This window comes from Pungitius pungitius, chromosome 10 (genome assembly GCF_949316345.1).
Source record: "Pungitius pungitius chromosome 10, fPunPun2.1, whole genome shotgun sequence".
Classification (NCBI taxonomy): Eukaryota; Metazoa; Chordata; class Actinopteri; order Perciformes; family Gasterosteidae; genus Pungitius; species Pungitius pungitius.
In genome coordinates, this window is record NC_084909.1 from 9473691 (window position 1) to 9499686 (window position 25996).

Below are 25996 nucleotides of genomic sequence, written 5' to 3' on the forward strand. Positions count from 1 at the left end.
CAATATCTGGTCCTTTCACAGCTGTCAATTACACACAGTGGGACATTCACGAAATTAACCTCAGCTGAGCCTTTGTAGCAGTGTACGCCTCCTCAAAAAGAGGCGCATTAACAACCATTAATACCATAAGGGGGCTCTTGTGAGTGGCTTTAATTTACACTTTTTATTTGAAAGCTTTTGACATAATTCAACCGTTTACTTGTATAAACACACAGCAAAACGTTTGTTTCTATATTTGGCAAAATGTAACAAACACTGATACTGCAGAGATTATCCGTTCTCCAAAGCAAGGGGCAAGTGACAAACTAAATCCTGACCTTTAATCATGTAAGCTCAGTGAAAGGTCCAACATGTTTCAAAACACAGGGTGTATTGGCCATTGGAAGTCATATTGTGTGACATGAAGTGTCAGTAGCTCATCCCTGGAAATGGAAAGTGATTAACCTTGTTACTAAAGCTGGAAATTTGTGACACATCTTATTTAACATTACATTTACTAAAGTAATTGATACAGGAAACTGATGCCATGCATCCAAAAGGAATGGTGTGATGGACTCAAGTCATCCAAAGTGCAGCCGGAGAGCTGCAGACATGAGCTGCATCTTCTAAAGTTAATGAGAAAGTCCGTTTTGCTGGGAGGGAGCAACATGCCAGATGGACCCAGAGGAGGCTCATTCGGCACGTCAGGCAGCCGAGCAGCAGTGACGGATCCCCGGCCTCCATCACACAATCATCGCTCGTCTCCACATTATTTTCGAGGTCAACTAGTCCGTGAGCTGTCACAGCAATTAGTCAACTTGAGAGAGAGAGAGAGAGAGAGAGAGAGAGAGAATAAGTTTCAATACAGACTCCTTCCACCGTTCTCTGCTTTGCATGTGCGTTGAAAGATTTGACAAGGAGAGAAGCCAAGGATGAACGACTTCTTATTGGAACGTATCCCCCTAAAGGACCTGCCCTTTTTGCCCGTAGACCGTTCCTCCTCCTCCTCCGCCTCCTCCTTCTGCGACGCTGTGCTCTGCTCACTCCGCAGCGGATCGAGACAGAGATGTTATCCGCAGCTCGGTCATGTCTCCTACCAATTATCCGACTTTATCTGCTCGGCATCAAGGTCCTGTTGGTTCAGCTGCTCAGCAGACCCTTCAGGTTGCCAGGTTTGTTCAACTTAACGTTGACGACGCGTTGTCACGGTGCACTTTGGCCGACTAAGTTAGTGCTCGTTCAGCGTTCCGCAGCGGGGGCAACGTTGTGGTCTTGATATCCACGAATGTCGGCTAATCGTAGTTTCTTAGCCACGTTACAGCGAATTACAGACGTAGAGTAACGTTAATATTGGTAAACTACGAGGAGTTTCCTTCTCGGAGCCGGCTGTCGCCCGGGTTACAGTCACGCTGAGGAAGCGTTTATGCTAACGGTAGCTAAGTTAACGGTAGCTAAGTTAACGGTAGCTAAGTTGACGTTAGCTCAAGCAGTTCGAATTGACGTTAGGTAAAACACTGGTGAAATAAAGGGTGTTGTTGTCCATGCCGAATCATCCACAAAAGCCCCACTTATGTTTCTCTTCGCACAGAAGCCGCTTGAAAAGCAGTCCCGTTTGTGGCTAATTTTATTGGATTCAAATCTCCAGTTTTTATAATGCAGTCTGGAATACGGATAACGTTACAGAATGAATGTCAGCTACAGGTCAATGAATACACACGAAAGACGGTGTATTTCTCAAAGAAAAGTGAAGTGCGGCAACAGAATTGTGTCCCAGTTGTGCATTGAACATTATACTGTCCCATGTTAAAACACTTTTTCGAAAATGTCAATATATTGTGTAATTCGATGTGATCAAGTTACAGTAATTTGATGTTTTAAATTGGCATTCATTAAATATAACATTACATATAGCACAATTAAACAGCATTTGCAAAAAAGCAAAATGCACTCCATGTCCATCATCGTATCCAATTGTGAATTGTGTACTCTGGGCTTGAAAGTCACTCTTATCCAGGCCATATCTGCCAAGTTTTGAGGAAAATATTTTGAAGGAAAGTTATTAATCAGTCCCATAAGAAGGAAAATACCCTGATAAAACCCATCTGAGTTAATCAGACTATCTACAGTTCTTCCTACAAGGACTTCTCATGTAAAACTAGCAGAAAGTCTTGAAACAGCTTGCTTATCAAATGACATCCTCCCTGATATCCACCTGTCCTCTTTTTGCCTCTGCCAGTGATGCCCAGACAAGATGGCAAGGTTGCCATAGTGACAGGAGGAAGTAAGGGAATCGGCTATGAGGCAGCCCGCCACATGGCAAAGCTGGGGGCGCATGTTGTCATAGGTACGGTACCAAACACGCCACCGCTCACACGCTAACAAGGAACAAGGGCAGGCGATGCAACCTTGTAAATAGCGCAAACAAACATGTGATTGACAAAGTACAGCCTCAGTCACATTAATAATAATCTTGCATTGCGCATTTCTGAATTTACAAAGTGTAGTTTTAGGCAGCCGGCAGAGCACTTTGAATAATGGAGCGATTATTTTGAATTTGTATCGCATAAAAATGAAATGATCACCATAGAGGGCAAATTTCTTCCCGGGTAGAATCACCCGTGCATTGCAGCGAACACGATGAAGCAATCTGTCAAAGCACTTGCATGTAGATGCAAATCTGATGCAAGAATGTGGCCTCGTCTCGTCACAGAGATTGACGCCCCAATCAATTGCTGAACCGCCTAAGATTAGTTTCGCCCTGTTGTTCAGAAGTAATACAGGGAGAGGGGAGAAAAGAAAGTACAGGGCAGCTTACTGATGGTAATGTTTTTTTACAAAGAAATATATGTATATTTTCTTGCTATGAGACAATTTTGGTGAAGTCATGTTTACTTAAAATTACTTAAAATACTTTACAGAGTTGCTGTGGGTTTTGCTGTTTGTATTATTAGAGTAAAAAGCCAAATGGGTTCAGCAGGAAAATACATGTTTTAGCTGAATAGAGTTGGGTCCATGTAGTTTGGGTTTCTGAGCTTCTCTGCTACAGATGCATCTTCTTCTAATAAAGTGGCAGTCACATTAAAGGCAACCCTCTTTAAAAAAGCCTGTCGCTATGTCGGCGATGCTTCATTAGTACGAGACGTCAACTGCGTATTCAGATGCCCCTTGAGAACGCGTTGATCCGTCTTAAGGTTGGGAATAATATCCAATGTTTTTATCATTAGAAAATATTGGTCCGACTGTGAGATGATGTAAATACTTTTTAAGCTATGCTGCGATTAAAAGGCTGTCCTTAAACTGAATGTTAAATGCACAATTAGGATTATGAGAGCTTTTTTTGTTCTTGCACAAAACAAAGCCTGTTCCATGAATTATTTAGTAAGATTAACTGTCTGCAGATAAATGCAATGGAACCAAGTATTATGAAGGACGCTTCTTAGAAAAATTCCATAATTGTACCGTGCACAGTACAGTTAGAAAGCAAGAAAGGGGCGTTCATTTTATAGTCATAAAGAAATAAACAAAGTGAGTACATTAATGACCCTTTTTAAACGATCTGTGTAAATTGTTGTAAATATTCTCATATCACCATGTCTGAATGTACAGCAGCTACCATCAAACATTTGATCCAAACCAGGACCATGTGTGTGTACTTTGTGTATATATTCACCAGAATGCCACCATGTCTATATCATTTCCTTCCTTCCTTGAAGTGCCAATGAGTGCCTACTTATCACTGCGATGTAGTACCCCACCGCTCACTCACTCGTCTCGTATCCCCGGGGCCACTCGCTAAAATATGTTGATCACTACACCTCTGATGTCTACCCCGACCTTTCCCTTAATGTTATGCAGTTCAAGGCTCCATCTGTGATAAACGGTTCAGCGCCTTTGCACACTTCAGCATTTTGTTGAGGCCTCTGAAATTCAAAGCTGCGGAGGGAATCGCTCCGGACGATTCTTTCTACGCGTCACTTTTTGACCAAAGCATCGCATTTCTCTCGAAACAATTTCGTGTATGTTCTTGCTTTTTTTGCCTTCACATTCAGGCGGTGATGTCATTGCCACGGAGCTAAGGTGGCAATGGCATCACCGCCTGAATGTGTTTCCCCGGAGCAGTAACTGACACGTGGTGAGTGTGCAAGAGTTAGTTTGGGCGCCCGGGTTATCCGTGGTGATTTGTTAAGCAAATACAGGAAATATATTCACATCTTTAAGAGAGACCTTTCCTTTTTTCTGGTTTGCACTGCGGGCGTCAGCATGGCTGTTCCTTATTTTACTTCCACATACGACTTGGTTAACGTTGAACACACGCATGTTTAGCTTTAGGCGATGTGCGCCCCCGGCCCCCTGCAACCTTTCTCTCTTATGGTTCATTGAGACATTTGTGGCGGAGCACGATGTACAATTCATCTTTTCCTTCGTGCCGCGGTTTTGAAAATAAAGCGAGCAATGCATCCACAATGTTTTCTTTAACTGGCGCTTACGGACAAGCTGATGAAATAAATGATTACAGTAAGTGATTGGTCGTTGGTCAAGTGCTGCTTGACCAATCAGCTGATCTGTTACAGCGACGGGCATCTGAAGCCCTTTATATCCATCTGTGGCAGAACCACGGTGAGAGTAGGAAACGTAGTGTGGTCATTGGACACCACAACAAGTAACACACACAGACACCATGATTGCTGACTGTGACCTTTGACATCAGGACAGCAGAAAGTCTATACATGTTCCACTGCAAACTAAAAACACAACTCCCCCGACTACACCTTTTAACAGGTGGCAGTTAAAATGGCACTTACTTATAGCACTTAGAATTTGTAGTTTCTTGATTCTTGTTTTTCTGCGTCTGTACCCTCATGGGTGAATGCACTTATTATAAGTGGCTTTGGATAAAAGCACCAGCTAAATTAAGTGTAACGTAGTGACCTATTCAAAGACTAGTCACGCCGTGAAAAATACATTAAAAAAACCCCCAGTGCAAACAGTTTTTTTTTCCCGTAAAGCCCTCATGCACAGCAGGGTCTGACTTCCCCGAGACAGCGTGCACGGATCATGCGCTCTTCTTCCAGGGCGAGACTGTGCTCTCCAGTCCGCTCACGTCTCAAGCTTCAAAACTTTGAAGAAAACGCTGCTTTTTTTTTTTTTTTCTTCATTCAGTGTGTATGCCGCATCGTCAATGTCAGAGTACCCTTGGATACGCTTTAAGGGGAACATTAAATGAGACTTGAGCCCTACGTGTGATTAACACACACAAGTCAGAACATGAAGCGAGGGCCCTGTCTGTATTAAATCTGATCCCACGGGGCCACCAGGGCGTTCCCATTTCAAATATCCACACGTCTTGACATAATTCATAAAGTGAGAATATTTAAGGTAAAGTGGTCTCCTCTCTTGCAATGGAATGGGTACATATTTCAGGTGGAGTGCGTGCATGGTACTTGTGTGGGAGAAGAGAGAGGTGTGGTTGGAGCCTCAGCGCGGGCTAATCCCAGCTGGATAAAAGCCAGGATGCTATTGTGCTTGAAGTGTTTCTGAGGAGGCTTTGAATTAAGGCTACGATAACGTAATTGGGAAAATGTAGTAGTTGCAGCTGCACTACATGAACGTAATGAAGTGAATGGACAGACTGGAAACATGAATTACTGCATTTGCAGCACTAGTAGATCCTTTAAAGAAAAGGAAATGCCACACTGTACAGTAGCAGCAAAATGTGCAACTTCAATGCCTTTTTTTGATTCTTTAATAACATAATTGCTATTTATGTTTTTGACAAACATGGGCACAGTTTTTTTGACAACTCAAGATAAGATCTTCATTGATATACAGAGGGGAAACACTTGAAAAATGTGAATATCAAAACAAGTCTTTGTGATTTAGTTCTACTTCATGGACTTGCAATACAAATACCAGTCAAGGAACTGAACAATTCAAAAATCTTAGGGATATCCAAATCAACAGAATCCTTGTCTCCTTCTGTCTCCTAATCACTGCCAACATCCCGCATTGCTTTTAGTCATAATGAAGGCCACAGGCAAGGCTTAACAACCACAGTGCCATTCAATTAGGCTTATATAACGCATTGTCAAATGTACGCTCGAAGAAGGATCAGTAAGGAAATCATCTTTTTCATTTGGAAATCCACATTATTGTATCGGCTAAAGTAAAAGAGTGTCACATCAAATACGTTTATGTTGTTTAATAACGTTTTACGTGTGTGAGTGTCTGTTTGGACTTCCTAACTCACGCCTCTTTATTCCATTTTTTCTTCCCCTTCAAAAGGGGCCGTGTGATAATCCAAGATTAGTGCGTGTGTGTGTGTGTGTGTGTGTGTGTGTGTGTGTGTGTGTGTGTGTGTGTGTGTGTGCAGAGAGAAAATTAGAGTGTGCTTGCAGGTTTTTTGTGCGTGCATGCGTTTGGGTGAAAAGAGAGTTTGCTTGTGTGCGCGTGTGTGTTCAGTGTGTACGGTGTGTGTGCGGTATTGCAGCACACCTGAGAACCAGCGAGGGTTTGACTAATGTTTTTGTCAATGAGTATCCCTTAACTGACTGACCTAATTGTCTGCACTAAATTGCAGAGGTTAATTTTATACGGTTTGTTTGTGTGTGTGTGTGTGTGTGTTTTTATTGATGCCGTTGTGCGACTAACTTGAATCCAAAAACTCCGCTTTTCAGTTCAAAGTTTGCCTTGAATCACAGAGTCTATTTCACCGTCTGATTATGTATAATATCTACATTCAATGTAGATATTATACATAATGCAATAGACGTTGTGACATTTTGTCAATTGTTTTTATTAACACGTTTTTTTAAGGTTAATGTATGTTATGTTCTTTGATTTCTACCTACTTACATCATTACGGTTCTGCATAAACGTCATGGCTGCCTTCCTCTGAGACAAAAATATGAATAACCAGGATGTTTTTTCCTCTCTACTGTTCCAGCTCTTGCTTGAGCTGCTTGTCAAGACAAAAAGAGACAACCGCTACTCTGAGCGTGCTATTCTTTCCCTGGGATTGACTCAAAGTGTCATTTACCACGAGGCATCCTTTTTATTTGATGTTATACATATTTGATGGTATAATTAATCATATTTTTTAAAGCACAGTTTGGCTCTTTGAAATCAAAGATTTTCCTCGAGGGCTAAATAGTTGTACGAAGAAGTCCTTTCATTTAAAGAAGCCTTCTCAGGAACACGTTTTACGAGATGAAAGAAAACAGGCCTGAAAAAAAAGAAAAAGAAATGCAGTGTTATTTAATCCAAACGCCTCAGAGGACTTGTCAGACACTGTATTCATCCGTGTGCCTTCTTCTCTTTCAGGTGGGAGGGATGAGCAGGAGGGTCTGCTGGCCGTCAGAAGGATCTGTGAAGAGTACAAAGAAGCCAAAGGTAACATTGCAAACACATAAAAAACACACACATACAAACATACACAAATGCTTGAGTGTGTGTGTGTTTGTTCTAGTGGGCCACTGTTTGAAGATAAAGGGCAAAGCAGTGTGTCCCTCAGGCTGGTTTCTACAGTTTTTACTAGACAAACACACATAATTGCACACTTGCAGGTACACAGACACGCACAGCGCTTGCACGCCGGCTGGTCCAATGTCAGGAGTGTTGTTTGGCGAGCAATGAGGAAGAGGAAGATACGGGCGAAGGGCCGATGAACAGTCGACGGGGGGGGGGAGGAGGGAGACGTCGTGATGAATGGCCAAACACAGGAAACTGAAAGAAAGACGAGGTGAAGGGAAAGTCCAGCTGCAGAGGAGACAAGCAAAAGATTTATTACACCACTGACTACCGCTTACAGTGTTCTCTGTAACTCCCATGTTGAGGAATTGATTCGGCTGACCTTCACGGCACTATAAATTCCACCACAGCCTCATGACGAAGGAGACCGTCAGTAGGTGTTTTAAGAGATGCGCAAATGATTTATTATTACCTCCATTTGGCCTTTTTTTCACCCTTTTGGGAATGTGGAACCAGAACACCTCGCTGGTCAGCCATAAGAAAAATGAAAGGCATTTCCCGTTTTAATGTCATCATGCTTGTGGTGCGACTCTCGTCAACGAAGCTTAATCAAATCGACTGAACCTATGTATTTTTTCCTTCATTAAAGTTCAGGGGAAACCACCTTTCCGAGCGGCTACATCGGAGCTTGCAGGAGCGTATTTGGGACGGGCCTCGCCCCGGGCCTCCCGGTGCGAAGCAGGCGGGCTGCTTGCGAGTCGCCGTCTGTCAGGTGCAGAGACAGCGGCCGCGCAGCGAGTGTCATTGAAGTCGATTTCCCTCGACGGGGCTACGGTGGAATTGATTACTTCTTTTGTAATTGGCAAGCACTGAGGCATAAGGGACAAAAAGAAGGGGTGTTTGTAGCCAGATGCTTGTGCACTGAATGAGAACGTGTGAGTGTATGTGTGTGTGTGTGTGTGTGTGTGTGTGTGTATCTGGATTAGACTCTAATGGATTCTCATTAGTATGTGAGGCAAGAGCTTTTAAACGTCTCTGTCCAAACGCCCTTTGGCGTCTCTCCTCGTGTTTGCACATTTGTCTGTTATGAGAAAAGGGAAACCGCTCATAACAGACATCGGGTTGCTCTTAAACTGGGAACTCTTGGACAATTGTCCCTTTGGGGATTTTAATGTCTTATCGATGACAAATAATTTAATTTCACTAGAAGCTTTTTGATGTATTTTTTCCAATTTGTTTATTGGAGTCACATAATAATATCAACTTTTCAGCAAAAGGGGTGGCACCCTTTCGTCAATCTCACAGCGGGAAGACAAGAGGCGGGCAGAGCTACCTTTCCCGTTACCATGCCGATAGATACGGTGGTGCCAGCTAGTGAGCAAGCGGTTGGGCTGAATAAGGGCTTCAAAGTTTGTGAGACGAAGGAGGGGATTCGTATTTAACATTGTGACTCATGTTGAGTGACAGCGAGAGGGGGGGGGCGGGTGAGCGCATTACCCGTTAGTCACGTACAATCTGTCGCGCACGCGGCTTTCCTCCGTAGGCGCCCCCCCCCCCCAGGGGACGACCCTGCGGCTCGCAGCCTCCCTACCAGTGGGAGGGAGGTGGGTTCAAAAAGAAGTCTGCTTGTATGGAAGTCTCTGAGAACTTATCTCTACTTTGCACTAACCTTTTGTTAAACAATTGAATATATAAATTACACTGAGCAAACAACGCGTAAAGTGACCTCCATCACAGTGTCTCCTCCGTCAGCGCCACGTTTCTACTGTGTCTACTTTGTATTCAAAGCTCAAACAAGGGTTATTAACTAAATACAACTAAATACGACCTGAGTGAATTACCGCTCTTGTAATCTTACTCTCAGTAAGAAAGCCAATAAACATTATCCCCATTTGAATTGTTTAATGGGGTATTAAACTCATGTTTAAGCCTAACCCTAAACATACGATGTTAACACAAATATGTGTTTAAGCTAAACGAGATTTCATTTAATCACGAGGAAAACCAGTTCATACAAAGTAGGTTTATCACACCCAGTTGGGTGGGTGCACCCAATTTTTTGCACTCGTTAGTAGTTAAGTAAATCTTTTTTGTTTATGTAAAGCGGTTTTGTCCCATTTGGCATCATGTTGCGGTGTGTTGCCTTGTGGTAACAAAGGTATTGTCCCCGGAAAACCTTGAGTTCAATCCAGTGGAAATATGCTAATGCCTTTAGACTGCAAGTGGGCTTCAGTCAATGAGGCTTAAAGGGTTTTACTTTAAATTATAAACACACACACAAACACACAGGGTATTTTTGTTTTTTGCCAAAGGCAGTGCTGTCTGTCCACTAACTTTAGTCACGGTGCACTTGAAAGTAACACTTTGTGCCTCAAACCATGGACCTAGATTACAGTGTGGCACAAGGCAACCTGTGTGTGTGTATGTGTGTGTGTGTGTGTGTGTGTGTGTGTTTGTCTGCCTAACACACATTGTATTTTCTCTCGCTTAGGTAAGCCAGCTGCTCCCTCCCTACAAAAAGTATAATCATTCTACCGTAGCTCTCTCACTCCAATTAACATCACTTTTGTCGCCTTTGTTTAGTGAACGCATAAAAGTGATTAAACCAGCCATTGCTGAGCTGGAGGTTTATAAAAGACTGACCTTGTTTCTGTGGACACTACGACCCTGACCTATTTGTGAAAATCGGAGTGATTGTGTGTGTTTGTGTACAAGAAAATGTAGGTGCGTGTTCAGTCAATGTAGTGTGCTACATTATTTGTGATTGCGACCGAAAACCAGCAGAATGAGAGGGGCCCCATGCTACAATATCTTATATTATTCCTCCTCATCCCATGATGGTCAGCCAATCTTCATGTTTTAAGGACTCGGGTTGAATTCAAGACTTGATTACATCTTTTGCTGGTTTTGTATTTGCATCCAAAATAGATAAAGCGGATCTGGAAACCACGTGTGAAGAGGATCAGGCTCGTATGGCCGCATTGTGATCTTTTTGTTTTCAGTCCGAACAGTCCCTTTTTTGATCTCTGACACCAAAGAAAATAGCCAAAAGTAAATTGCAGGTTTAGAGCACGAGCGACAAACTAATGAGAAAAAGGTAATGTGTTGACCAGCGATGTATTTTGAATTCCCAAGAAACCCAAAGTGGAAACGTCTATTTATATTTATTTCAAATAGATTCAAATTGATCCTTTTAGATTTTCATCAGGCTAAAACATCAATGCACGGAGTCCTTGCGTATTGTGTTTAAACCGCAGAGCGATTCTCAGTTGGAACAAGCTTTTCTCTTTTTTCCTGTTTGCTGCAGTGGCTCTGGTTGTGCGCTGATGTGGCAGGAAGCATTTTTGTAATCATGTGTAACGGTCAAGATTACAGACGCGATTGTGTAACACTTGTGCGTCCGCTAGAGAGCGGCTGGTTGAGACGGAGGAAGCGGGAAGGGAAAAGAGGGAGTTGTCGCAGTTAGAAATCGTCCGTGAAACCATCATTTGACCCCCTGCCCCTGCCCCCCCCCCCTTCAAGGCTTCCCAGGTCATAAATGTGACATGGTGCATTCGTGGTGTGTTCGTTTGGAAGTAATTCTGAGAAGCACGCTGTGGGGAGACAGGAAAGTTGTTTTGTCCTTTTCCACTGCGGACATTTAGACTTTCCACAGGAAGAGAGGAGCGCAGGTGTGATTAAATGAATGAAAAACGTCTCCGTTCTATTTGAGTATCCTGATCAGCCGTGACAGTGAAACGGCACAAACCAAAACCCTGGAAACTCAAGCAGATTAATCAAATTCAATAATATGTTTAAAAGCGTCAGTGGGGGTTCCGTGTACTTCAGACAACTTAATACCCTTTCACTGACTCTGCCCTTTTCATACGACTGTGACGTAATCGGCAAAACTAGGGCGGCGGTGGCGCGGGGCCTCGCTCAGACGCCGTTTCGCAGCATAATATCACTGCTTCAGCAGCATCGGGGGTCATGCGGCGGTGGTTTTGCACTCCGCGGCTCGCGTAGCTCAGCTTCACAAAGAACTACGCGGGACCTTTATGCAACGTGGTGATGTGACATGTTTGGTTTGTCCATTCTGGGCTCCCGTAGAGACATGGCGGTGCATAACGGAGGACTCCGTGAAGAGGGACGCGCTCCCTGTGTAGATCCTGCAGATGCCAATACAAGCAGAGGAAAACAGAACCTGCTCGACCACAAACGAAGCTAAAATGATTATTGTACTGCTAATAGATCCCCAAAGTGCTTCCACTGGCTCTGTACTGAGCTGATGATTCATTGTCGAACCTCAATCCCTTTAAGACCTTCTTGTGGCAACTTCCGGTAGTTGAGAACGAAAGGAAACATATTATATAACATCATAGCACTATAAATCTAACAAAACCAGAGCCGTGTGTTGTCATCCGCTCCCTCTTCTTCTAACATTTGGTCTGGTGTCAATACTAACCAGTGATTAACTGTATAACCAGCATTTTCTTTGTCAATAACTTTTGCATGTCATATAACTGACAATTTACAAATGTCAAATGTTTAAAACGTAACATTACCACAATTAATGCGTCACCTATGTAGTGTAATGTTTATTTTATTTAACATTTTATTTGAACGTTGTTGACAAAATCAACTGGCATACCATAGATATCCCTGACCTGTTTTTTTTTTTTATTGAATTACTAAAATACTTTCATAAGATACTCGCAATCACTTTGCAATTATATTTGCTCAAAATTCATTTAAAATGATGAACCAGCTGTTTTCATTTGCAGTTCACAGTTTAATTTAAGCTCAAATGCAGCTGGAATGATAAGTAAATCAGACATGGAGACTGAATAATCCAGCTCCCATTGTTGGTTTCAAATAGCCCCCTCGTAATAAAAGAAAACCCCAGTCCGTGTGTTGGAGTCCAGCATCCTGAGGGTCTTAATTGAGAGCCGGCCGTCAGCAGGCCCGGGCCAAGTCCATGGCGCATCACCCCCCGACGGGCCTTTCCTTACATCACTGTGCTCTCTGAATCGGCCCGGCCCAGAGGGAGAGCAGACGGGCAGGACACACACACACACACACACACACACACACACACACACACACAAACACTAGCTTGCTGTTAAACACACAAACCAACTACACACATAGACACATTGAGATATAGTGGTTAAGGTCATTCAAATGCACACACTTGTTTTCTTTTCTTTAGTCGTTTCTCTCTCTCTCTCCCTGATGAGTGGCATGGCTTGTAGATAAGGCTACTATCAGACCTTCATCAGGAATGGCTGCACTCTCATCCGTCACAGCGGATTTTGTCTATCGGCTCCCATCAGCTCACCTTCCTCAGTCCTCTTCATGCCTTTGTCCATTTATATTTGACCCTCTGCAGGCCTACTGGATAAATAGGGAGGCGCAATATGTCATTTTATTGGCGTTTGAAAGGTCCGGCCTCGTCATTCCGCTCACATTTTAGCACTTTGATGACCCAGGAGTCATCAAATCCCAAAAGAGTAATTCTGAGCACAACGGGAAACAAGCATATTTACATTGGGGTCGGATTCATCCCTAATTTCTCGAATATGACTACTTAAACAAAGCAGTCCAAACACGAATCCAAGGCTTTCAGTACCTCAGAGCACACTTGTCAGTATGGATGTAGATATCCTCACTTCACATTCTCATCAATGATCCAAGACTCACGGTATTACCCCCTGTCCCCTCTCCATCAAAATTTGGAGTGGAAAACAATGTCACCTTTAATATTTGAATAACTCCTGTGATTTACCCACCAGCCTCTGGAAAAACCAGAAATGAAATATCTCGCCCTCCTGCAGTTGCAAACGTTGCACACATTAATTGGCTAGCTGAAAAAGGAAACATCTTTCAGTAAGCATTTTTCATGCTGTTGATGTGCTTGTGTTCTTCCACTGCATTTATATTGCTTTTATATTTTGCATGTGAATTGTCTTACCAATTCAGAAGGACATTCACTATTTTCATAGGAGTGGCAATTTCAAGCCCTGCCTTAATGAAAAGCGATTTCAATTTGCTTTTTCAGATTAGGGGGCGACGCTGCGGTCCTGTGGACGGTGAAGGTCATTCCCCCAAAATTGAATCGGAATCTTTACTTTTATCCATTTCAACAGTAAGAGAAAGCGGGGGGTACGGTTTATAGAATGAGAAAAGAGTAAACGCTAAAACCGTTTTAGAACTGAACTGGCAAAACTCAAATCCATGTATGAGTAAGATGTCTGCGTGATGACATCATGCTGGAGCGGAGAAACTGAGCCAACTCGAGTCAATGTTGCGAGACAGCTCTGTGTGACACAAAGTCTCTGAGGGTGGGAGCAGAGACATGCGGCCAGACTAAGAAACCCTAATCCCATATCATTCATTGCTGACTTTTTCTTTTGGAGGTATTGGAATAAAAGAGCTGCCCCCCCCCCCACACACACACACCTGACCTACCTGTGTCTTCACAAACATTAGACCGGAGATAGCTGTGTTTTAAGCTTTCGTGGGGGGCTCAAGAAGAAGTATTGGGTTTAATGTGCCGGAGCAACGGGAGCGTAGCGCTGCCAGCGTCACTGTTTAATGAACCCACCGAGTCTACTGTAAGAGATGATTAATACTCTTTGATGTCTTACAGCCGAAATGGCTAGCGGAAATAATCCTTTTACAATGGCTCTGACGTGTGTATCCGTGTGTGTGTGTGTGTGTGTGTGTGTGTGTCCATCCATCCCAGTGGAGTTCAGCAAACTGGACCTTGCCTCTTTGCAGTCTATACGTCAATTCGTCCAGAGATTCAGGGAGCAAGATCTGCCTCTGAACATTCTCATCAACAATGGTGAGTGATGAAGATGTCGGCATTGATGCAGGAATCGTCCATGTGATTTATTTAGATACGACCGCTTGAATGAATTTCAAAGGATTTAAAGTATTAAACTCTCACACTTTTACATTCAGCATTTTTCAAGTGCGATACCACCTCGCAATTGTTTTTGAATGACTATAAAACTGCTTTATTCGACTGTATTAATGATATAAAAAGAAATCTTGAAATGTTTCTGTCAAAGTCGAGTCTCTGAGTCTGAGCACGCCGTGTTCATGCCGCAGGTGTCCCCTCATTCAGTCAGCCAGTGATGAGCCACCAAAGAGAGATCAGATCACAGGTGTGATCACACATGATGAGCTCTGCAGGCCCATTACAGACCCCTATATCAGATTATCAGAATAGTGCAAACCGGTTTGTGTGCGTTTGAACAGCCTCTTGGTACATTACGTGGTATACTTTGTGTGTGTGTATGCATCAGGCAAACCACGCACTTTGCATCGTCGTGTTGCCGACGGTATGAGGCATGATGTTTGGAATGGATTCAACATCAAACTGACATGTATTTTTATGTTTGTACCTATGTGTGTGTGTGTGTGTGTGTGTCAAGCTGGTGTCATGCTGGTTCCCGAGGGCCGCACTGAAGATGGATTTGAGCAGCACATCGGCGTGAACTACCTAGGCCACTTCCTGTTGACCTGGCTGCTCCTGGACACACTGAAGGATTCTGGGAAATGCGGCCACTTCTCTCGTGTTGTCAACGTCTCCTCCTCAGCCCACCGCGTTGGCAAGATTCGATTAAAGGATTTAAATAGCTGGTAGGCCAAAACGCGCAGACACACACACGTTAGAAATCGCAGCCATATAAAATTATATATAAGCTGGCCATTTAAAAAAAAGTATTTAATGGACATTCAATCCGTAGGTAAAGGATAATTCCAGTTTCAGTGAAAATAACGTTGAACCAAGTAAATCGATGAGGAAATAAGTCAGGTGATTAAACAGGAAGTAAAAAAAACAAATGGACAAAAATACAAAAACGATACTATAGTTCTATGAAACAAAAATGAACCCTTAACTGTGTTTTTTTTGTTTTGTCTTGTCGTGGAAACATCTCATCTCGCCTGTGTCCAATTCTCCTGTTCGCATGAGTGGACAACTGTTGGCGCCAGTTGGCTGCGTAATATTCCAGTTAGCTGTCCAGAAGCATTATCAGCCTGATCGTCTTCATCGGGTTAACTCGCCCTAGCGGCGGGCAGAGGCACACTGCAGGGTGCTTAGCCTCTTACGATATGTTATTATCCATTTAATTCAAGACTCTTCCAGGTATTAAGGCAGCTCTCTGAAGTCAAAGCTCTAATGTGTTTCCTGATGCCTTCCAGGGTGTTTGCAAGATGACTAACTGAAACAAGAACTGTTTCTATTCTTGCTTGAAGGGAGAACTGTGACCAGATTTGACCTTAACTGTAATATTCAACCAAAAGTGGAGAGTTTTAGTGGCGAGGCCCCTTGTTGCTAATTTAAAAACGTATCTGCTGTGAAGGAAAGAATTTACACTTACTCAAGAGCGTACTAGACACTCAAAAGGTCTTAGGTTTCACAGAGTTGAGTTTTAATATATTCAATATAATATAATGGGGAGTCTGTGCAAACAATATTCAACAGATATGCAAACCACTTCGATAACTGCAAGGTGACGTTAAAATGAATTCCTCCACGGGCTTTAAATCTACAGACACACACACACACACACACACACATCAACAAACGGATGAAACAGATGAAAATAGAATGAGAAAACCCGCAGTGCAGCGCCGCGTGCCTGGCAGGCGTAAGAGCTGCAGATGCTTTCCCCTCCTGTAGATGGCACACATCGGCACGCGGACACCCGCAGGTTCTGCTTGCCGTTACTTTTGTTGTTGGACCAGCTCTCTCCTGTTGCACGTCTTTGTGAATCGCCGGAGCCGTGGCTTTGCGGTCGAAGGAGGCTGTCACCTCATCAAGGACACTCATGCTTTTTTAATGTAACAGCCATTTATTGGATTCTCCCTCCTCAGCCGGTATTATTCATCCCATGCTGCCTACTGTCAAAGTAAGCTGGCCCAGCTGTTGTTCAGTTCCCACCTCCACCAGGAGCTGCGGCGGGGAGGTTTCCCGCTGAGTTCGTGTGCCGTGGACCCCGGCATGGTGGATACCGCTCTCTATCGCCACCTCGGGACGCCGCTGAGCCTGGTGCAGAGCGCCGTTGCTCGCCTGCTTTTCAGGGTAAAACTCTTCTGTACTATTCTGTCATCTTCTTTGTTCCCAAATTCAACTGATGTCAGCAAAGCAGCCACTATTTAAATATTAAAAAAACTCATGCACAAATAAACGGTTTAGTTTAAAGATATTCCACTATTTTCCAGAGTACACCATGGTTATTTATACTTACTCACCACTTTCCCTCTCAACTCACAGCACTTTGTCTCTAACCCTTTATTCTGATTCAATTCAATTAATTCAATTACTTTTATTTAAGCACACCAATGCCTTAATCTTTGTCACTTTAAATCATTGGTCCCTCGAGCTACACTTAATGCTGCTGGTTTCTGTTAGCTGAATGATAAGAAATGTTGCATCGAAGTGAGCTTTCCCAAAGCTGGTTTGTTGCACTGAAAAAAAAAAGCACATTCTGTTGTTTCCGCGTCCTTGTGTCCAATCACCTGTGTCTGCCTCAATAAGACGGCGGGTGCTTAGTGTAGATTTAAAAATGTGAAACTAAGCAGCCTCGTCAGTCCGTTCTCCTGGAAAGAATCCCAGTCCACACAGTTCAACTCCGCTGAAGACACAACACGCTTCCTGTGCAGACATTTTAAAGGGCTTAATCTCACTAAATGAAACACACATCGGAAGTGCTGCTTAAAATCAAGGCAGGCTGATGCCTGTGTGTTGTTACATTTACACACATATTCTTGCGTGGCTCGAAGCACCGGCTGCAGGCCGCCGTTAATGTCCCAGTGGGATTTAATGGAAGGAGACGTGCGCTCCTGCGTGTTCAAGCCCCCCCAAAAAAAGGCAATTGTCACAGGCATTTGCCTCCGAGCACAACCCCGGAGATGGTTCTGCCCCACATACGCAAACACATTAATCACACAAGCTCATGCATGTTACCATTAACACGCACGCACGCACCCACCCACACAAACACACAAAGTGTGTATCTCCTGTTTGTTACACTCTTTTTGTATTTAGAGTCATAACATTTAGGCTCATTCAGTGCCAAAGGCCGGAAGATGGATGGAGAGAGAATACAAGAGAAAGAGTGAGCGGGCCGTGTTAATTCTAAAGCACAAAGCAAGCAGCAGCAGCGTGTGTGTTTGTGTATTTACATATATATATATATATATATATATATACAGGCTTTGTTTTTATCAGCAGTGTAAATTTTTTTGTATTTGACCTCAACCGGTGGATGAAGAAATTGATTAAGATGAAAAGCTCATTTAGTCTGACTGCTGCCTCTGAAGCTTAGAAGTCCAAAGCAATCAGACATGATAAGCAATGAAATGAGCGGCCTGTTGTCATGGGAATTTGTTGTTTTATTATTTGCTGAAAACGCCTCGCGTGTTTATTCACAGCAACATGAATAATGTCGCTGAAAAATGTAGCTCCGCAAGCAAAGTACTAATTTAGTTAGACGAGAGTGAAAATGAATGTAATTAATGGAAATTGTGTGTAGTATGACTACACACACACAGACACACAAATACACACACCAAGTATGGACGTGTACTGTTGCTGCTTGCAGGATGTGACCCCTCTCTGCTCTGAAACCTGCTCCTGGTCTCACAGCTCACACTGAGATCTTTGTTAAAGTGCACTAACACCAACGCACACACACACACACACACACACACACACACACACAGACGCAGAGGCCAACACACAACCTTCTTTTTGCTGAGGCTAACATGCAGTGACACCAACCCCGCTTTGGCATTCACACAAAAACACACACACATGTTATTTGTTTTCTGCAGTTGTAACTTGTAGTTGAACTTGTCATCCTGCAGTCACTTCTTTTTATATTAATATTTACTTATTTATGTTTGTTTACGTGTGTGTGTGTGTGCAGACTCCGGCGGAGGGCGCTTCCACCGTGTTGCTGGCCGCCCTGTCGCCGGCCCTGGAGGGGGAGGGTGGGGGAGGCTACTGGACCACGGGGCACAGGGAGATGACAACACCACCAACCTTTGACCCCCAGCTGAAGCTAAGCCTGTGGGAAACCAGCGTCCAGTTGCTGGGTCTGCAGTAGCACGGGAGGAAGGGACGACTGATCGGAGAGTGAACCTCGAAGAGGAAACCAGATGCAGAGCCGTACCTCGGGGGGGGGGGGGGGGGGGGGGCCGGCCACCTTCTTCTCCACCGCCTTTTTTCTCTCCGCGTTCCGGCCATGCCTCAAAACGAGGCGTTCATGGACGTGCATGTGGACAATCCACCGCGGGACTGTGATTGTGATGGGTTATTAGGGGAGTGAAGACCTGCATTGGTTCCAGACGAACCGCCAAAGAACGCTTGCTTTAGTTTTATTTGGAGTGAGCAAATAGACATAGAAATACACAATAGGGTTAAATTAGTACATGGCTTTGCTGGCAATGATACTGGGCAGCTGCTGGCCTTAAGTTAGTCACAGACATCAGCTGTCATCCATCATGAAGATCATTTACTGATCCTAGCTAACCCGGAATCCGTCCACCGTGTCGTGTTGTAACACCTGTGATGACACCTGCCTGGCTCTGCCTTAATGTCTTCAGTCCGGCTCTCAGCGAAGACGACCCCATCGGAGGCTTTTCCATCCTCAAAGTAAACGTCCCAGCAAACATCAAGAGGCTTTCAAGGAAAAAGAATACTTCTATTTCAAGGCATCATTTAGGCGTAATGAGCTCAAAATCCCTAGCACACACACACACACACGTTGATGCACCATGATAACGTCCTGAATTTTCAAATGTGAACCTGCCTTTCTGTGGCAGGGGAATGCGACGTCATCCGGTTGCTTGGACACATCAAGATATCGTACCGATCACCATGCCATCTCGCCCATTTGACTGGGAGCACTTTGCCAGTAGCTGTGTTAGAACAACAGAAGACTCTTCATGGGATTCAGGGAGGGGATCCCATGTAAAAAGTAGGCCTAATTTTGGAATAATTCTCTCTATACACACAAAGAGCGATGAGACATTCTGGGGAATTCTCTTGCTGTTGACATTTTATGAAGCCAGGATTCCCATTTTTCTTTGGTCTGCTCAGAAATGACGGGGAACCATCCGCGTCTTCTGTCCCCATTTCCCTTTGTGATTATCTGTGTTAATCTGTTTTACTGTGTCTGTGATACATGTGTGTGTGTTTTATGCAAGAATTAACTCTCTAGACCCGGTCCATGTTGTAGGGATAGCACAACAATGACGGAACACCGATGGGAAGAAGAGAGGGGAAAAGCACTTTTTTTCTCCCCCGAATTCCATGATTGGTTCCTCATCGCTGCTGCTGCCTCTTTCTCATTTGGCGCTGCTCCCAGTGCATTGTGGGATGGAGATTTCCTTGTGTCATGAGAAATCAAACTCCATCTGCTGAGCTGACACACACACACGCACACACACACACACGCACACACACACAGAAACATTGGAAGCCGTGCATCCAGGCACAGGATTATCTAGACAAGCACACGGCAAACAAACGCGCCTGTTACTCCTGCAGGAAAACGCGCGCGCGCGCACTCACACACACACACACACACACACACATATGCCGCACCATAATGCCGCACCATAATGCCATCGCCACTGTGATAAACCATTTTAGCTGTGAAGATGAAAAGTTTTATCTCAAATCAATAATCCTCCCCCACATGCCATCCCATTGCTGTACGTCTAAGTTGTTGCTCTGAATACTGCCACTGAGCATCCAGCGTTTGTTATTATCAGCCGTATGTGAAGCAATAGTACCACCGCGAGCTAATTCAGCACGTCACACAGAGACAGACACCCAGAACCCGAGAATGTGAAGGTGAAAAAAGGAAAAAGATACCAGCTTAAATTGACCCATAATATCAGGAATGATATGTATGGTGAAAACGCTTCTTATTTCTTATTTATATAAGTTGGGATGTTTAATGTCAACTCGGATACAAAGTGGACCAGGTGAATGGTAAATGAATCCATGTTACTTCCATTTATTTGTAATGCCCTGTGATTAACATACCCATGCTGCAAATAGCCTGGCTTCCATCTTCTACTACCCATCGTCAGTGTAGTCCATGTGATTACCTGTATACCTGTACGTCATCATTATCGCCTGGATTCATGAGTGTACACAGACTGCCTGACTTGAGGGGGTTAAGGCAGCGTTTTTTTGGTGAATATTATTTTTATTATTTTGATGAGATAGAGAGTCTGGTTCGTCTTTAGACAAATTGTGCATTCATGTCCTGCGGGATGGATGTTGGAGATGTCAGACCTTTCCATACTTCTATTCTTGAGGAAGCTGTAATCATCACCTGACCAACACTCTGATAACAAAATCTCCCTCGGTCCATTACACTATGGTTTAATTAACATTAAATTATAGTCTTTGGTGAATAGATATAATGGTGGGGAGAATATCTTTGCCTGTCATTTTTCGTTTTACAGTTTTACAAGTTGAGCGACGATGATTCCCGTGAGCCGATTAAACAAATTCATCTGAGTTTTTAACTTAAGATTTATTATATGAAACCGCACAATCCAGAACCTTAATGTATTTGAAAAGTTATTCCAATTCATGTTTGAGAATTCTCCTTCTGAAGCCGATATCTCTTTCCGATGTACTCAAAGCGAGCCCTGCTCCTCACTTCTTAAGTATCCGTTCTTCGAGTCGGAGTTCGGAAAAACAAAAAGAATCTCTCGCCTCAGTGCTTCCCTTGTTCTTCCCGAGACGACTCGATAACAGAAAACCAAACGCCCCAACCGGGGGCCTCGTCACCCCTCACACGTGTGAAAGCACCAGCTGAGTCAGCGGCTCTCATTTAAAGAAGTACAAGGCTACAGTGTGTTTGTGTGTGTGTGTGTGTGTGTGTGTGTGTGTGTGTGTGTGTGTGTGTGTTTGCCACAACCTGTGAAAGAGCCACCGTGTCCGTCACAGTCCAGCTGCTGCAGCAGCTGTATTAGAATCGGAGACGGAGGGGCCTCTGTGTCCCCCTTACTGTGTCGGCGGGCAGAAGAGGGCTGCTCAATGATCAATGATCACGTTGTTTTATATTTACCCGGCTCCCGAGAAGCGCTCGAGCACAGACAGGACCACACGGGGAACTTTCTGATGTTCAATGGAGAAAATAAAAATAAGAGCAAAAAAAAAAAAAACGGTGGTATCGTCTGTATGTGAATTAATCGTATCTGATCTTTTCAAAGCTGCACATGTTGTTATAGCCATTCTTCTGTCAGAGCTGGACTTACATTTATATTAAATGTTTTGGGTCCCAAGTTCTGCAAACTATAAAAGATCTCATATAAAGATGAATACACAGGGTAACCAGATGAACCGAGTCCTTACTCTGGCCTTACTCAGTCCAGTTAAGAGCAGACACTCTCTCTGTCACCTTTATTTACCCCCCCTACCATGTTCTCCTCCCTCGAGTCCCCGCGGGCTGTAGAAAGAGCTTGTGCCCCCCCCCCCCCCCCCCCCCCTTTTTTAAATCCAGTGTAAACATTCCGTCCATCTGGGCCCCTGAGGATTGATGGATTGTGCAAAATGTTTTATTTTTCATCGTTATTCTGTTGTTGTTGAGATATGCATCGTATTGCTTTTGCCGTGCCTAAGAAGAAAAGCTCCCTCGTATATATATATGTGTAACTGTGACTTTTTACATGTAGACATGGGCTTGTACAAACTGTGATTATCGTCCTGTCCTGTGCATTGCCGTACGCTTTTTCTCTCTGTGGAGTGACGCGAGTGAGTGAGTGACGCGAGTGTGTGTGTGTGTGTGCGTGTGTGTCTAGATAAGGGAGTTCATGCCCATGTTTTTTGTCAGTGGTTGTGATATTCCAGCAGCAGCCACCACCTTTTCTATTATCCAAAGCCTCTCAATAAACATATCATTGTGCCAGTCTTGCTCCTCGTCCTTTACACTGTGTGCGTGTCTGTGTGTGTGACTGAGAGAAAGTCAGACTGGTGACATGCAGCATGAGACAGCGAGCCTTGAGCACAGACTGAACTTTGGAGATATTTTCAGATCCACCAGTGAAACCCAAACGATTTACGATGAGGTCACAGTGCTGCTTGCTTCATGTGTTCATAGTTAGACCCCCTTCCTCCTTTGTGTGTGAGAATAGTTTCCCCCTAAAGCAGCATTTCATCGTGCCTCAAAGAAAAGTTCAATCAAGACACTTCTGATTGCATAAAATCTCTAATCTGTGTTTGAATGGCAGGCGAGTGAGGGGGGGGGGGGGGTCACACCGTGTTTATGCCAACATGTCAGAATGAATGAGGAGAAGGACACACACACACACACACACACACAATACAGCGAGCACTTAACTGTGTGTCGTCTCCGCTCCCTCGGGCAGAGAGCGGGGGGGGGGGGGGGGTGATGGCCTCCGTTCACGTCGTCGGTAATTGATGCTCGTTCACTTGGGGCAGACTGGGGTTTATGACAATGAGCGTCGGCATTATAAACACACTCAGGTCCCCCATTCAACCATTAAGTGCCAGTTCTCCCTTCATGAATTCCTCACGGGAGATTTAATGAAGTCATTGCACGCACACTCATAATAGAGGAAGTGGCTAATAAGCTTTAATTGATCTAATTACTGCCCAAAGACTGAGAGGACATTGTTATTTATTGCAATATTCCAGAACTGGTTGTACTCTGACGCTTCACCTTTTGTTCACCTGCAACACAGTCCCAAACATATCTCAGCAGTCTGGTTCAGTCATCGTAGTGAACTCAAAGTTTCTGTGTACTTACGACAGTGGTGGATGAGGGAGATTGACCCTTTATCCATCAGGCAATGACAAGATTAAAAGAAATATTAGAGGATTTGGTAAATTTCGTTTTAAGCTATTTTAATCATTTAAAATTTTTAGAAATGTTATTTGTAATTCTTCACAGACATTGATTTTCTATGTTACTCAGTCACTAATAAATTACCAAGAAATCAAACAACTTTCCCTTTGATTTCAAACTCAAACATGTTCTCAAGTTTGACTGGAAATAAATAAATTAAACATACTTTAATTTGTTCTTCATCGTCATCTGAGGTCAATCTGCTCAACAGATGTGGCCCACAGATGTCTAATAGATGCACTGATGTGTTTACTCGGTGACTGGAAAGAAAATCAGAATGACCTTTTCTTTGAGCTCCATGTGACAGGACGGATGAGCTAGAAACCATCGAAAGCTTGAAACACACGTAAAGTTGAACAAATGCTATATATATATTATACAGTATATGTATATATATATATGTCTGGTGTCAATAAACAAACAAAACCTTTATCATGGTAAAACATTGTTCTACTTTACAAAGTTAGGTGAATAAATGGAATTTAAAAAGTAAAAGTCTGTTTTGTGAGAGAGGTTTGTCTGTCCTCAGGTCCACCTATTAACAGTCTTTAAGTGTGGGATGAAGACACTCATTAATCTTCCAGGCAGCAGTGGCTTATGGGAAAGGCCAGACAGCACAGGGCTAAATGATACATGTACCTTGTCAAGACCCCTGATGGAGGGATGGATGGGCGAACACACACACACACACACCTTACCTGGGTAAGGAAGGAGCGGTGGAAGCCGGTGCATGTCAGCTCTGATATTACTGCTGACACAGTTTTGATGTTCATTCATTTCAGTCATGTTACATCATGGGATTTGTGTAAAATATATGTTTTTTCTCTTAAACCCTGAAACATTCATGCTTTTGCTTGTAACACATAAAGTAACATATAAAGAAATAAAGCAACAGACAGTCTGGAGAGAGACAACTTTAGTCTCCTGCTGCTTGTTGGCCAAACTGAGACGATCTTCCACGTCCATCAGGGAGCTGTCATTCCACACGCCTGCGTTCTGGGAGCTCCCTGTTTGTCCCTTATGCATCTTCGTAAATCCATTTGTTGTCCTGAACCAGGTCTCTGTGCTCTCTAATTGTTGTGCACAGGTTGATTTGCTTTGGACTCATCGGTTCATTTGGACGGCACCTGGAGAAATTACGGAGATCTTTCTCTATTGACTTCGTAGTCGGCCAACTATGAAGTCATTTTACGGCTGACGACATAATTCACGAGGCTCGTAATTCCCTTGTTAATTGCTTTTTACTAACAATTATCCTGTGAATACGTGTCTCTCATATAACTCATCCACAAGCTTAAGCTTGTATATCCATACACACACAATTTGGCAGATTTTTTTAATTATCTAATTAACGAGTAGTGAACTAAACTTGGGAACTTCTCAATAAAGAATTGAGGAAAGCTCAAATTAGAAAATCTGAACTGTCTGTACCATGAAATTAGCAGTAATTTTCATCTGACAATCATGCGGTATTTCAGGAATGTAATTATTCATATAAGACATGGCTCCTACCTGTTGGGCTCCTCTCTGCAGTCCTTCATCCTGTTCCGTGTAGAAATGTCGGATAACATTGTGTTGGCTTTATGAGTTTTCTGAAAAATGTCAAATGTTCACCATAAATCTATATTACCATTTTATCGCTGCGCATTCAATAAAAGGTCATGTAGCATTTGTTCCCGCTCTACACAGGGTAAATTCAAATGGCGATGGTAGTCATACATCCTTGGGGTCTCGGTTGTAAGAAATTGTTATTTTATTTTCAGCAGGAAAAATAATGTCATTGGCATTCAGTAGCGCATAAAGTTGGACCCAAACACAACAGAAATAAAGAGAAAGGAACAAACCCAAAATTGGACTTTTGATTCACCTGCTGCTTTGACATCTCCAATGATGCATGGCTCTTTCCCTCTCTTCTCTATTGTGCCGGGTTGGTATCACCGGCTCACCTCTCCCGCCTCCCAATCGCACATGGGATTATATGCTGAAAAAAAATAGCATTCAGTGGTTTACAGGCGGTGAAAGTGGCGTATCCATTCAAAGTCTGTTTAGGAATTCATGAGGGTTGAGCCGGTGAGTGGTGGCATATTGTTCAGCTTTGACGTGTGTGTGCGCGTGTGTGTGCATCCCTTACCATCTTTTTCAAACACGCAGACATACTTCCATCCACAAAAAACCCTCACAGAGAGTCTAAAAATGGCCAAAGAAGAGAAAAGGGGAGGGCGGGGGGAGATGAAGGCGGGGTAAGTGAGAAGATATGTGGAAATGTTACAGAGAGGAGGGGGGATGTATTTCTCTCTGGGATGACGGAAAGGAAAAAGAGGCGCAGAGGAGTGAGGGAGTCATGAGGGAGGGAGAAAAGGAGAAAACCAAGCAGAAGAATACATTAAAAAAAAAAAAAAATGTCTGGGCGCCAAATAAGAAAATGTGAAAAAAAGCTGGAGCAACAGAAAATAAGCTGTCATTTTCTAAGTGAGAAATATATATTTGTAGGACAGCAACAATGAACCAATAACTCAGATAATTCATTTAAGCCAGAGTAAAAAAAAGAGGGAATATCCATTCGTCATGTTGTGTTATTCCCTGTGCAAACACACACAAACACACACAGACACACACAGACGCACACAGACACACACAGCCTGTCTGAAAAGAAG

General features: G+C 43.5%; 1 protein-coding gene and 1 long non-coding RNA gene across 3 annotated transcripts; one reads left to right on the forward strand and one right to left on the reverse strand.

Moving 5' to 3' along the window:
* The first annotated feature begins 1003 nt into the window (after positions 1 to 1003).
* On the forward strand, positions 1004 to 18632 carry LOC119228689 (dehydrogenase/reductase SDR family member on chromosome X-like). Of its 2 annotated transcripts, XM_037488545.2 has the most exons (7): positions 1004 to 1151; positions 2216 to 2323; positions 7300 to 7368; positions 14174 to 14275; positions 14871 to 15078; positions 16318 to 16525; positions 18375 to 18632. In XM_037488545.2, exons 1-7 carry the CDS (start codon positions 1046 to 1048, stop codon positions 18552 to 18554), a joined length of 981 nt encoding a protein of 326 aa, XP_037344442.2. In that variant the 5' UTR covers positions 1004 to 1045; the 3' UTR covers positions 18555 to 18632. The 2 variants fall into 2 exon arrangements, with proteins under 2 accessions (XP_037344442.2, XP_037344443.2); XM_037488546.2 differs by lacking the exon at positions 2216 to 2323.
* Positions 18633 to 22933: 4301 nt separating this feature from the next.
* On the reverse strand, positions 22934 to 25531 carry LOC119228890 (uncharacterized). The gene is made up of 4 exons (XR_005121559.2): positions 25474 to 25531; positions 25210 to 25323; positions 24855 to 24934; positions 22934 to 24469 (listed from the first exon to the last, which is right to left on the reverse strand). It is a non-coding gene; the product is annotated as an uncharacterized LOC119228890 (long non-coding RNA).
* Positions 25532 to 25996: the final 465 nt, after the last annotated feature.

What these genes read in the sequence shown, in the direction of transcription:
- LOC119228689 (XM_037488545.2), top strand. Translation starts at nt 1,046, where the DNA reads ATGTTATCCGCAGCTCGGTCATGTCTCCTACCAATTATCCGACTTTAT. An exon ending in CAGACCCTTCAGGTTGCCAG is followed by an intron (nt 1,152 to 2,215) that starts GTTTGTTCAACT and finishes TGCCTCTGCCAG; the next exon opens with TGATGCCCAGACAAGATGGC. An exon ending in TTAAAGGATTTAAATAGCTG is followed by an intron (nt 15,079 to 16,317) that starts GTAGGCCAAAAC and finishes CTCCCTCCTCAG; the next exon opens with CCGGTATTATTCATCCCATG.